Here is an 11,066-nt window from a genome sequence, read left to right as displayed (position 1 = left end):
TTTTCCCAATCTGATGAGGTGGCCTTGTCTGGGTCACATGACCAAAATAGAGCTTCAAAGGCTTAATGTAGCTAAGATTTGTGTTGGCAGGAGGTGCTATAGCCCTTGGTCATTCATTTACTGAGATATTAACATCATTATTGCTTATCCTCTTTATGTTCTCTTATAAATATGGCAAAATGAGCCTGGTCAGATATGGGAATGTAGAAACTTCATCTGTGTGTCACTACCTAGTTGTTTCCTTAAGAGCCACAGTTTATGAAGACTAGCTAATCATTAACTGAGTGTCAAATGAATTGTGGACAGTGATGCCGTCACTCTGCATTTCCTTGTCAGTCTTAACAGAAGCAAGAGCTCTTTTGTTTCCTCTGGAATTATGTACACCAGCTGTTCAAGTTCAAACCCAAGGTAAGAAATGGCTCACACATTGTTAATATATTGATTGATTTCATGCTTTATAAAAATTTGAGCTGTGTGACGACCACATAAGAACCTAATTCTGTGCTTGCTGGTTGATAGGCAGTAACAACAAAAGACTTTATGCTTGGCTGTTTTGTATTTATACAGTATCTTAATGAACTGTAATTTATGTTTTAATATCCATTAAATTTAGACAAGAGTAGATAAATGCTATTGGTATACTGTAAAAACAATTTTGTACTCTGATTTCGTAACTTTACGGTAAACATAAAAAGGATTAGTGTACACTCACAGGTTTTGCACTGAAGCAGGTAATAGAAACATACATCTTCTTTTTAATCTAACTGGCTCTTTTCTTTACTAAGCAAGCCTGTTCTATAATATCAGACTGAAGTTACAGTAGGTGTACAGAAATTATTTTATTTTCAGCATCTCTACTTAAGAATACGATGGTAATAGTTATAAGTAAAACATATACATTTAAAACTTGATATACTGCATGTTTTTTAAATATTCCAAGTAAAACAAAAAAGTTTTTAAAAAGTAGGTTTAAACTCTTTATAACAATAAACAGACCTCTATAAAACATTATCCATGAAGAAATGTGTATGTGTGGAATACTGGTTGGAGATTTAAAGTACCTGTAATTAAAAGCAGAGACTGTAAAAACATACAGCTGCCAGTGTCAAGTATGCTTTCACTTGTGAAGTCTAAATGAATGACAGAAAAATAGAATTTAGAGAGCTGTTTGTTTTTGGCTTGTCATCTCTTTAAAGAAAAATCAATCTTGGGAAATGGACACAATTACAAAACAGAACAATTAAGGGTTTTCAAACACAATATAATCTGAAATAAAAACATTTGGAGTGTTGATTTCCATTAAAAAATCTTTCTTACACACATTAAAAAATGTGCATGTGACACAACTGGGCTGCAATTTTGCTGCTCAGTTCATGTTATTTACACTCTACAGGTACAATTCCTTGCCAGATGTGGTCAACTCAGCTCAGCTCTGACTGAGAAGCACCAAGTATAAGTCCACACTTCAGCAGAGAATAAAACTGAATTGGCCACACCAGGCACAGTTCACATTCTCAATTACAATACATGGCACGAGAGGCCATTAAATGAATAACAAAGTATTTTAATTAAGGGTTATTATTTAACTATAGAACTCCACGCAGACACACTATGGCTGTTTTTGTTTTTAACTAATAATTCCTTGACAATACCTCTATTTTGTGTCATTATAGACATTGGTAGACAAAGGTTTTATGGTTTTCTTAAAAGGCTGTGCCAGGACCAGTTTGTCTTAGGTAAATCATACTCGTGTCAATTCTATTCTTTGTTTGACAGTAAAACAGAATCAGGATGAAAAATGGTTTTCAATCATGATCGTAACCTTGTCTTTCAGGACCAGACTGAGAGTCCAAAGCAATGCATGCCACAGTCCAGGGTTTCAGAGGGAGAGACGCTGTTTTCCGCATATGAGCTATAAGGTGAAGCAAAAGTCTCAGCCCAACCTCCATATCAATCAGCACTCCCATTTCTTATCACGTGCAGACACTTCACCCCTTTATACTGTGAACTGAAAAACATTTCGAAACTCTGATGGCAAATACGTGTTAATAAACTCTGGTCTTATCTGATTTTAGCAAATATGTGTTAGTCGGTAGGTTTGGTGTCAGACATCTGTATGTGCTCATTTTACACTAGTGCTATACACTAACATTATTTCTATACAGTTATAGCAATCTCATCACTTTTTGTTCTTGTTCTAGAACTGTGGTCACATGTCAGTATGTTTAACAATATTATTATTACTCCTGATGAAGACCGCAAAGCCAGACAGAAAATAATAATTATGGCCAAAAATAGACTACTTCATCCATGGTCAAGATATTTCTGCACAGTACTATCTGAAAGTAAATGCAAAATTAACAATGCTACTCACTAGTATATAACAATGAACATTGTGATTTCATTTTTTCAAGGAATTAGTTTTGCTTTCAAATGTCTTAGCATTATTAGTATTATGTCAACAGCTTTGATGGATTTTTCCAACTCCTATCCAGGAATCTCATGGACAGTGTCGGCCCTGCAGCACCAAAGACCGGCACTGCCCAGTGTGTCTCCAGACTGCTGCATTCCCCGTGGAGACTAACTGCGGGCATCTGTTCTGTGGTATGTCTTTCCAGACTTGAGATTTTATAGCAATAAGGAAAAAGTCAACGCAGATATGGAACTGTGTCTGAAATGTTGTTAGTACTCAAAGTTAAATAGGACAATTTTATGAAGATAAGAGATTAAATAGGAAAGTGCATCAATCATTTTTTATGAGAGCTACTGTATGACTTTGTGTCCATTAGCTTAATCTTTAACCCTTACCATGAGTTCACACGTAACCTTATTAAGAGATTTCCTCAACCTACTACTATACAGCTCAAGAAAAAAAAATAGTCTTTCTGAATCGCTGATGTTGTGTGCAAACGCAGACAATCAATTACAATGAATGGATTTTGTCTGGTTGAGTTAGCTTAGTGACTTATGTGACATTTTCCTTGCTCAAGTGCGACCATGAAGTCTTTTCCTCAGGAACAAATGAAATCAAGCAGTTTAAATGGCCTGTTTTGTAAAGGGATTACAATAGTTACCGAGGATGTTCCTCTCCCGATATAATACTCCTGTATTTGTGAGTAAGGAATCATTTTAGGATTTTAACAAAACCTGCATTGATCTCAGTCTCTTTCACAGTCCAGAATGGCCCTAATATATCTCCTAATACCTACAAGTGTTTTAATGCTTTAAAATTATTTTTACTTAACCCTTACTTGGCAACTATAGAGAGTGCATTTGAAGTTGCTGTCACTTTGAGTAGTCAAGTTTGTACACAGAAGGGTAACTGGTTTAGTACACAGCTTAAAAAAGAAACAGATTGCATTTATTACAACCAAAGACAGACCTTCAGAGTCTAACAACATTACCCTCCCTCCTAACACGCATACATCTGCACATTTTTACTTCTGAACCACCTGTGCTTCTCAATTGGATAAACATGCACAGTGCTCTTAGCTCTTGAGATGGGTGAATAATTAAGAGCTTTCCTGACCTACTTTCTGATATTCAGGGGAAAAGAACAATCACTCTTCCACTGACAGTGACCCCTTTTAAAGAAATGAAATTGCACACCCACTAAAGCTAATTTACCGCTAACCATTTGACGTCAATAGAAGTCAACACAGGAATACTAAATACAGACCCCCTGCCCCAGACATGCAGGTCCAACATGAGAGCTTAGGCAGACATTGTCACATCCACCACTAATCGGAAGCCTCCTCACAAACGAACTCATCCCGATTAAGCACCAGGTGGAGACAATCTCTGCAAACACTGCAAGTCTACCCCTCCATCCAATCCATACACCTCACCTGTTAACACACCCTCTACTTCCAGACCTAGCGCTCGGTATTGTTAGCTCGGTAACAGCGCTCGGTATTGTTAGCTTCCTTGGAACTTCGTGCCTCGCATTACTTACTTCCTTTTGCCTTCTTTGGATACTTGAACCCGGATCTCCCCTTCTGACCTCGACTTCGTCTAACTCTTCGGATTTGTCTGCTTCTCTCTCTTTTCGGATAACCTTTGGTATCGAACCCGGAATTCGCCCTCGACCACATCTCGGTCAAACGTTTTGGACTCTAGAAAGCTCTCCCGCCTTGGCTCCCCAGCTCTGCATAGGGTTCTTCATTTAAACAACAACGCGGCCTGTTACAGACATAGAAGATACACCGAAGGGAAAGGCAACATTGAACACTGAGGAGCACTGATTCTAACAAATCTCCAACTCTCAACAGGAGCACTTCAGAATTTCACCATCTCTACCCTTGAACCAATACCTTACCAATAGAAACTCACTGGCCCAAGGACAGAAGCCTGTAGCCTTGGTCCTGGCAAGCAGTGATTCTATTTTTACTATAGCTTAAAAATGTAAAATTTGCAAATTGGTACTTAAAGGTTTTCCAGGTCACTGTATTAATTATTTAAAACAACCTAAAACATGGGAAACAAACCTGCAGCTCTCCAGGACCAGAAACTGTTAATGTTTTATATGCGTGTATAATATGACTGGATGCAGGGAATGAGTCCTAAAATTACAATAGAAACTCACTGGCCTAGGGTAGGGGTCTAGTCCTCATCCTAGAGATCCCAAATGTTATTCAGTCTTACAGTAGGTGAGCACTTCATACTTGGGAATATTTACTTAAAACTCAAAATATGATTTAACTCTCATTATTTCCTGCATTCTCCACTGTCCTATTGTCATTGCTAGAAGACTATTTCAGTCACCAAAGTACTTGCAGTGATTACTGCTATCTATATCTGTAAACAAGCTCCTGATTTTTTCCATTATCCTTCTTCCAGCTCCTTGCTTGATTGCATACTGGAGACATACCTCTTGGCTTGGAGCTATCAGCTGTCCTCTCTGCAGACAAAAGGTAAAACCAATTAATCAATATATCAATTGGTTGCAATATATGTGTACACATACTGTATAAATCTAAACACCGAATAGGTGATTCAGTTATTTTATCAGTTCCCTCAGCCTCATTGAAGCTCATCAGTGCAGTGTAGTCCAGTCTTAACTGTGAAAATTTTATTTTGTCCTTCCTTTCAGGTGACACCTCCAACCACTAGTGATGGATCAGAACTAGGTTGTATATATAGTCAGAGGGGTTCATTAGTTCCACATTTAGTATGGAAATAACCATACTATGAAACTTAGTAAACTCTTAAATTTAATCTACTTTGACCTCTGGAGGGTTCTTCACAGATGTCTTTCTGTCGTTGTGCTTCAGGTGAGCCAGCTGTGTCATCTGTTCATTGAGAGTCATGCAGACAAGCAGGAACAGCAGGTGCTGCTAGACATCAGAGACTACAACAAGCGCTTCTCCGGGATGCCACGCCGGGTAAATGTTCCTTCTTCCTCACAAGATTTCATTGTCATTACAACTGCCAGTAGTGTGAACCTACGTGTTTTTTAGGATATCTACTGTAGGAGTGGAGTCTGGCATGTTTATTCTCTTAAGGGTACAGTATCTGATTAAACCAGGATATTTAATAGTAGTATCCGTGTCTCAGCAATACCTCTTGCTCAAATCTCACAATTGAGCATCTACATATTCTTCTCAGAATTCTAGCACCACACGATTTATTATAGTGCAACGCAAAGTCAACCTCTAGAAATACCACAGACAAATATACAAAGTATATGCTAGTATTTACAAAGTCAAAGTTAAACTGACTTGGTTAACTGTTTAACTGTCTACCAACAGCAGTTAATCCTTGTACATTAGGCCTTATCAGGAACCATGGATCAATCTTATTTATGGTCACTGTTTAGAGTAATACTATACGGAATGATAAGAATTATCTTTTAGGAATGTAATATATATATATACAGTATAAACTGTGTATAGTTGTATGTGAAATGCCTGTATATGTAATATAATTGTGATGCTATATAATTCAGATGCAATTGGTCAAGATGAAACATCAGTGATAGACTGACAGAGTGTCAGAGCAGAGTAGCTCAGTGCACTGATTCACCACTCTCCCTATCTCTGTGTGTTGGTGTTGTTGCTTTCCCAGGTGGCTGATTACCTGTATGACTTGCCCCTCTTCCTGCACTTGACGCTGCGTGGTCTCTGCACCATGGGTGGCCTGGTATGGGTCTTCTTCCTGAGGGTGGTCGTGTGCTGTTTCGGAGCACTCATGTCTCTAATATCCCCTTTGAAGGGCATCCATGAGCCCTTCTGTGGGGTGTTGGGGGCTCTGGATGACCTGGTGGTGATCTTCTTGCTACTAATATGTGTCATTAACATCAACCAGCAGATCAACCCAGAGAGAGGTGCTATTGCCCACAGTGCCACACAGGGTGTTCTCTCTGACTCTCTGTAGTGCAGCTGTATAGGGGAAAACAACCACACTACTGGACCACACTATTGGAAAACAAGTGATCCCTGCAGCCCAGAGCGATCAGTTGCCGTTCCACTGACTGCCACACTCAGCGCTGTTGGTCATATTACAAAACTGTCTGGAGTCAGCAGGAAATTCAAAAATAGGAATGGTTACAAATGAGAGGTGGCTCTCAGGCCTGTTTTATTAGTTTGTAGTAGCTTATTGATCCAACATCACCATGAAGCAGCTTTCTGAAGGAACACACTGAATAAGCTCTACACCGTGGTAATGTTGTTTGTCCTGAATTTGGATATGTCTCTTGGGGCAACAGAGAAGAAACGAGGACTGAAGCTAGGCACTCTGCAGTAAATGGACCTGACTCAGAGTCTAGCTGTTTTACTCCACCAATTTGTTCTTAAAATGCAGAAAAAATGTATTTCTCAGGTTGACGTTATTTCCTAAAATTTGTATTTGTTAAAAGTGAGAAAACCAACCTGAAATGCACATTGAAAGGAAAAACAATTGAAGGAATAAAGACATTGTTATCTTCATCCAAAAAACACCAATTAGCTGAGTTTCTGCTGCACACCAGCAATATAAAAAAAATCCATACACTATATACAAGGGGGTGGGGGGGGGGGGGGGGGCGGTGCTGAAGTGGTCTGAGGTCCTTTGTTGGAATTGGTCCTTGGCTCTGTCTGTGAGGAGTTTGCATGCTCTCCCCATGTCAATGTGAGTTTTTCTGGATACTCCAGTTTCACCCCACAGTCAAATGGTATTCTATTAAGGTTCACATACATCTCTAAATTACCCCCGATATGCAAGTGTGAGTGAATATGAGTGTGTGCGTCCTTCAATGGACTGCTTTGTCTGCTTTTCCTGTCAGGTTAGGCTCTGGTTCACCAGAACCTCTAAGGATAAAGTGGTGACTGAAAATGGATGGTTGTACAAACATGGGTCTAAAGTGTTTATTCATCAAAAGGGGGAGACTTTAAATTATTAATTAAGCATGCTTTAATTCAGTACTTCAGTACAATACAAAAACAGCACCAAAGGATGAGAGCTCTGAATTATGATCAAATAAATTCAGAAATATTTGAACTTGTTCCTATGATGTATTTGATGGATTTGTAAACACAGCAATACCTGCCATGGTAACTGAAAACTGTAAATATTAAACCTGAAATGTTTTGTATATGTGTAAGCACCTGTACTGTATGTACAGTATAAAAGCTAGATGTTAATACAGTTTACTCTGTGAATAAAAGTTTAAAATGTTGCATTAATGTAAATAAACTACAACTTGTATTTATTATTTCCACCTGTTGGCACTTTCTTTTGAGATTCTTTGAATATAATTCAGTGTAACTAGAATGTTGCAAAGGGGGAAGACAAAGGGAAAGATTGATGTACTTGACTAAAATAATTATTTTATTCTATTATTTGGTATTACATGGTTATATAATGGTTATAATATTGATATTTTATTTTGTTATGCAAAAGAATAATTGTTAATTGATTAATTTGATAAAATATTTAGAGTGCTTTGGGATTCATTTTGAAATACCTACCACAATATTTTATTTCCAAAAAGAAAGGTGGAACCAATGTATTCTACATACAGCACACATTTCAATTTCATATTTATGTATTACAGAACTACAACCAATATAACAGCTTTTTCACAGGAATGTCAGTATTACCATCATAGTACAATGTTATTTACTGTTTTCAAAGTATAATTTTCAAAGGAAGAAATGCTTAAAGAATGAGGTCTCAATGGTATCAAATACTGATTTGTGCAATTTAGAGCTGGTAATTTTTCACCATTGTTGATCAGTTTGTAGTGATTATATAAAACACTTATATACCTTATACATGTACTGTAAGTGTGTTGACATATAGCAGGCCCAGAACAGGTATTAGTGAGTTGTCTATAATCCTACAGGTGCATCTTGCTCTCTGTTTCCTCGGTCAGTCATGCATGAGTGCATTGTACTCCCTCTGATGATCAACAAGCCTGAGAAACACTCTGTACTTCTTGGTATAGAAACTAGCAGGGACGGACAAGAAGAAAGACAAACATGCTTATGTTACTGTCACTTTGTTTATCTTCAGAAGAGTGGAAGTGCAATCCTATTTAAGGGATTATATCTGTCTTTTTCTAAGATAATATTTGCCTGTAAAAGCAATGGGCAGTTGTTGACTACACATTAACAATAAATGTTATCTGTAGATGGCAGTATTTGCTTACAATACACGACTGTGAATTGTAGCCTGCTTTCACAAAAACAGGCTCTTCACCATTATTTTTCAACATTTATATATTACTAGCTATAAAAGAGGACTGTGTACCTAATATAATTGTATTATTAATTTAATAAAATATATAGACAGCATTTATCTACATTTTTCTTTTGCAAATATTGCTTATAATTTTGGCAATTAAGTTCAGTTTTAGAAGTTTACCTAAAAACTCCTATGTCAGTTAGAAAAGATTATATAACGTTTTCCACATTTGTGTGGAGAGATAATAATAGAGAAAATAATAAAATCTATGTTGACAAAGAAAGATGCTCTCAGGGACATACATTTTTGTCTATTCTGACTACTGCAGAAATTTGAGAAAATACTCACCTCTTAAGTTCAATGTTTGGTTGAACAACATTTCCAACTTTGGTCATTTTCTCCATTGCTTCCTGAAAAATGTAAGAAAAGTAAATAAATATCAACCCAGATTTAGCAAAACATTAAACTATTAAATTATATTTATATCAACTATGAAATACAACTCCTTTTCTGGAGTTTCAGAAATATCCTTGGGATCTTATAAAATTACTGTAGACCTTCATTCAGGTCACTGCCAAAAAATATTGGATTTATATTCTAAACCTACAGTGTCTCCAGGACTCTCCCTATGATCCTCATTAGGTAAGGTTTATCTGTTTTCTTAAGATGATTTTTGTTTTTATTTCAGTAGTATATGGTGGAAGACAAATGCAAAACATTAAGTCCATTGAAAAGGTTGTTTGTTCTTCTCATACAGTACTCTTCCAAAAATAATCTGCATGGATTCACATGATGCAAGAAAAAAGTCCTGCTGCGTCTTACAGTGCAAAAGAATGGTAAAAATAAGAAAAAAACCTGAAAAATCTGTCAAGGCCTCTCTACCATAGAACTTTGGTAGAGAGGCCTAGAGAGGTAGAGAGGAACTACTTTGGTAGTTCTCAGAGCTGAGAAAATTGCTCTGAAATCCATGTAAGCTATTTCATCATTCCCCATCACCACTATTAATTACACTAATAACAGCTGTCTGCCCAAACACAGAGTGCAAAGTCTAATGTGTGACTGCATTTCTTCATATTGAAAATCACTAGGATAAAAATACTGAAGTAAACAAACCCAACCCAGGGAGTGTGCTGTACTGCAGGTACCCAACCACAGATGCCTGTGGGCGAGGGCTGGCAGGAAGCATGTATTCAATGGCACCTTTTGCTTTAAATGGCATTCATAGCAGCAAAACAACAACAATTTGGCTTTAACAAAAAGACACACACTCCACCATACAGTACAAGAATATATACCAAGGAAGACAGAGTAAAAACTGCTTTTGTGTTTGATGCAAAAAAAACAAGGAGTGGGAATACACATTTAATAATAATAAACTTGATTTTATATAGCACCTTTAAAAGTGTCTCTCAAAGCGCTTCACAAAGAGAAAACAATGCATAATGAGAGGAGACAGCAGAATTACAGTTACAATTAGGGTTTAGAATACAGTAAGACAGCAAAGGGACAAACAAGGAACCATTTAAATGAGTCTTGATTTGAAAGAGCTCAGGGAAGGTGACTCTGATAAATCTGTTGCTTTTCCCCTATGGCATGTCTATGTGCTGTATTTGACAAAAGCCTGTGAGAATACATACTGAAAGCAAGTACATGTCTATATTTTTAAGCGTTTAATCTGGCAATTGGCATTGTTAGTAGCAGCCAGTTTGGAAAGTCTCAAATGCTGATGGTTATTATGATTGGCGTCATTTTTGTTCTTTTTCTTCTGGCAATTACGTTTGTTTTCGTTATCATGATCATGCTAATAGCTGTCTAACTTTTGGGAAATGTTCTTAGAAAAATCTCCTACAACTTCTGCAGTAGTGTCTGAATACTAAACTGTTCCTTGGGCTAGAGTACTGATGTTATACTGTATATTGTCTTTAAATGATAATACCTATAGCCTATTAAATGGAGGGCTTAGGGCAGTTGTTGTGTTTTATAAGCATTAAACAAGTTGTTTATTTGTCTACAAAAAGACAAGGATTCCCCTTGGTCTAGAAGTCTAGAATGAGGCTGGAATGTCTTTGAATATTGGTTCAGTCTCTCCCTTCTTCAATGCCACATTGTCTAACAAAAGCAGGAGTGGACGGGACTACAAGAAATCCCATCCAAGAATAATAGTGCATAGCATTTGCACTGCAGCCTATAATTAGAGTATTATCCTTGGCCCGCAGGAGATGGCAAGAGACCTAACCACTTGACAAAGTCAAAAATAAATGTCTTTGATAGGACAGGTGCCAGCGCATGCCTCTGTCTTGGAGTGCTTCAGGGAGAACAACAAGAGCCAAAACTGTGCTGGGCAGAGACACTGTGTTCTTACTCACTCCTCTGCTTCTACTCCACTTTGAAGATGTATGATT

The 11,066-nt window shown here is 37.4% G+C and overlaps 2 protein-coding genes across 6 annotated transcripts in view; one reads left to right on the top strand and one right to left on the bottom strand.

Annotated features, from left to right (window-relative positions):
• Positions 1-266: 266 nt before the first annotated feature.
• On the top strand, positions 267-7,690 carry LOC148823662 (E3 ubiquitin-protein ligase RNF170). 2 transcript variants are annotated; one of them, XM_088928313.1, is made up of 6 exons: positions 267-408; positions 1,835-1,919; positions 2,496-2,604; positions 4,840-4,913; positions 5,274-5,384; positions 6,067-7,690. In XM_088928313.1, the coding sequence occupies exons 1-6, from the start codon at positions 377-379 to the stop codon at positions 6,373-6,375; spliced, it is 720 nt and encodes a 239-aa protein (XP_088784439.1). In that variant the 5' UTR covers positions 267-376; the 3' UTR covers positions 6,376-7,690. The 2 variants fall into 2 exon arrangements, with proteins under 2 accessions (XP_088784439.1, XP_088784441.1); XM_088928315.1 differs by lacking the exon at positions 267-408 and adding an exon at positions 1,698-1,736.
• A 96-nt stretch (positions 7,691-7,786) lies between these two features.
• The window catches only part of fggy (FGGY carbohydrate kinase domain containing), a 100,462-nt gene continuing 97,182 nt past the window's right edge, over positions 7,787-11,066 (bottom strand). For all 4 annotated transcript variants that reach the window (XM_088928299.1, XM_088928301.1, XM_088928300.1 and 1 more), the window contains 2 exons: positions 9,013-9,074; positions 7,787-8,428 (listed from right to left, as the gene is read on the bottom strand). In XM_088928299.1, coding sequence (XP_088784425.1) covers positions 8,350-8,428; positions 9,013-9,074 — 141 coding nt within the window. In that variant the 3' untranslated portion in view covers positions 7,787-8,349. The remainder of the gene's footprint in view (positions 8,429-9,012; positions 9,075-11,066) is intronic.

Source organism: Atractosteus spatula, chromosome 11, assembly GCF_055471065.1.
Source record: "Atractosteus spatula isolate fAtrSpa1 chromosome 11, fAtrSpa1.hap1, whole genome shotgun sequence".
NCBI classification, from domain to species: Eukaryota; Metazoa; Chordata; class Actinopteri; order Semionotiformes; family Lepisosteidae; genus Atractosteus; species Atractosteus spatula.
Note: the sequence above shows the minus strand (reverse complement) of the source record. Positions and strands in the feature narration are given on the sequence as shown.

What these genes read in the sequence shown, in the direction of transcription:
- LOC148823662 (XM_088928313.1), top strand. Translation starts at nt 377, where the DNA reads ATGTACACCAGCTGTTCAAGTTCAAACCCAAG. An exon ending in GTCCTCTCTGCAGACAAAAG is followed by an intron (nt 4,914 to 5,273) that starts GTAAAACCAATT and finishes GTTGTGCTTCAG; the next exon opens with GTGAGCCAGCTGTGTCATCT. An exon ending in TCTCCGGGATGCCACGCCGG is followed by an intron (nt 5,385 to 6,066) that starts GTAAATGTTCCT and finishes TTGCTTTCCCAG; the next exon opens with GTGGCTGATTACCTGTATGA.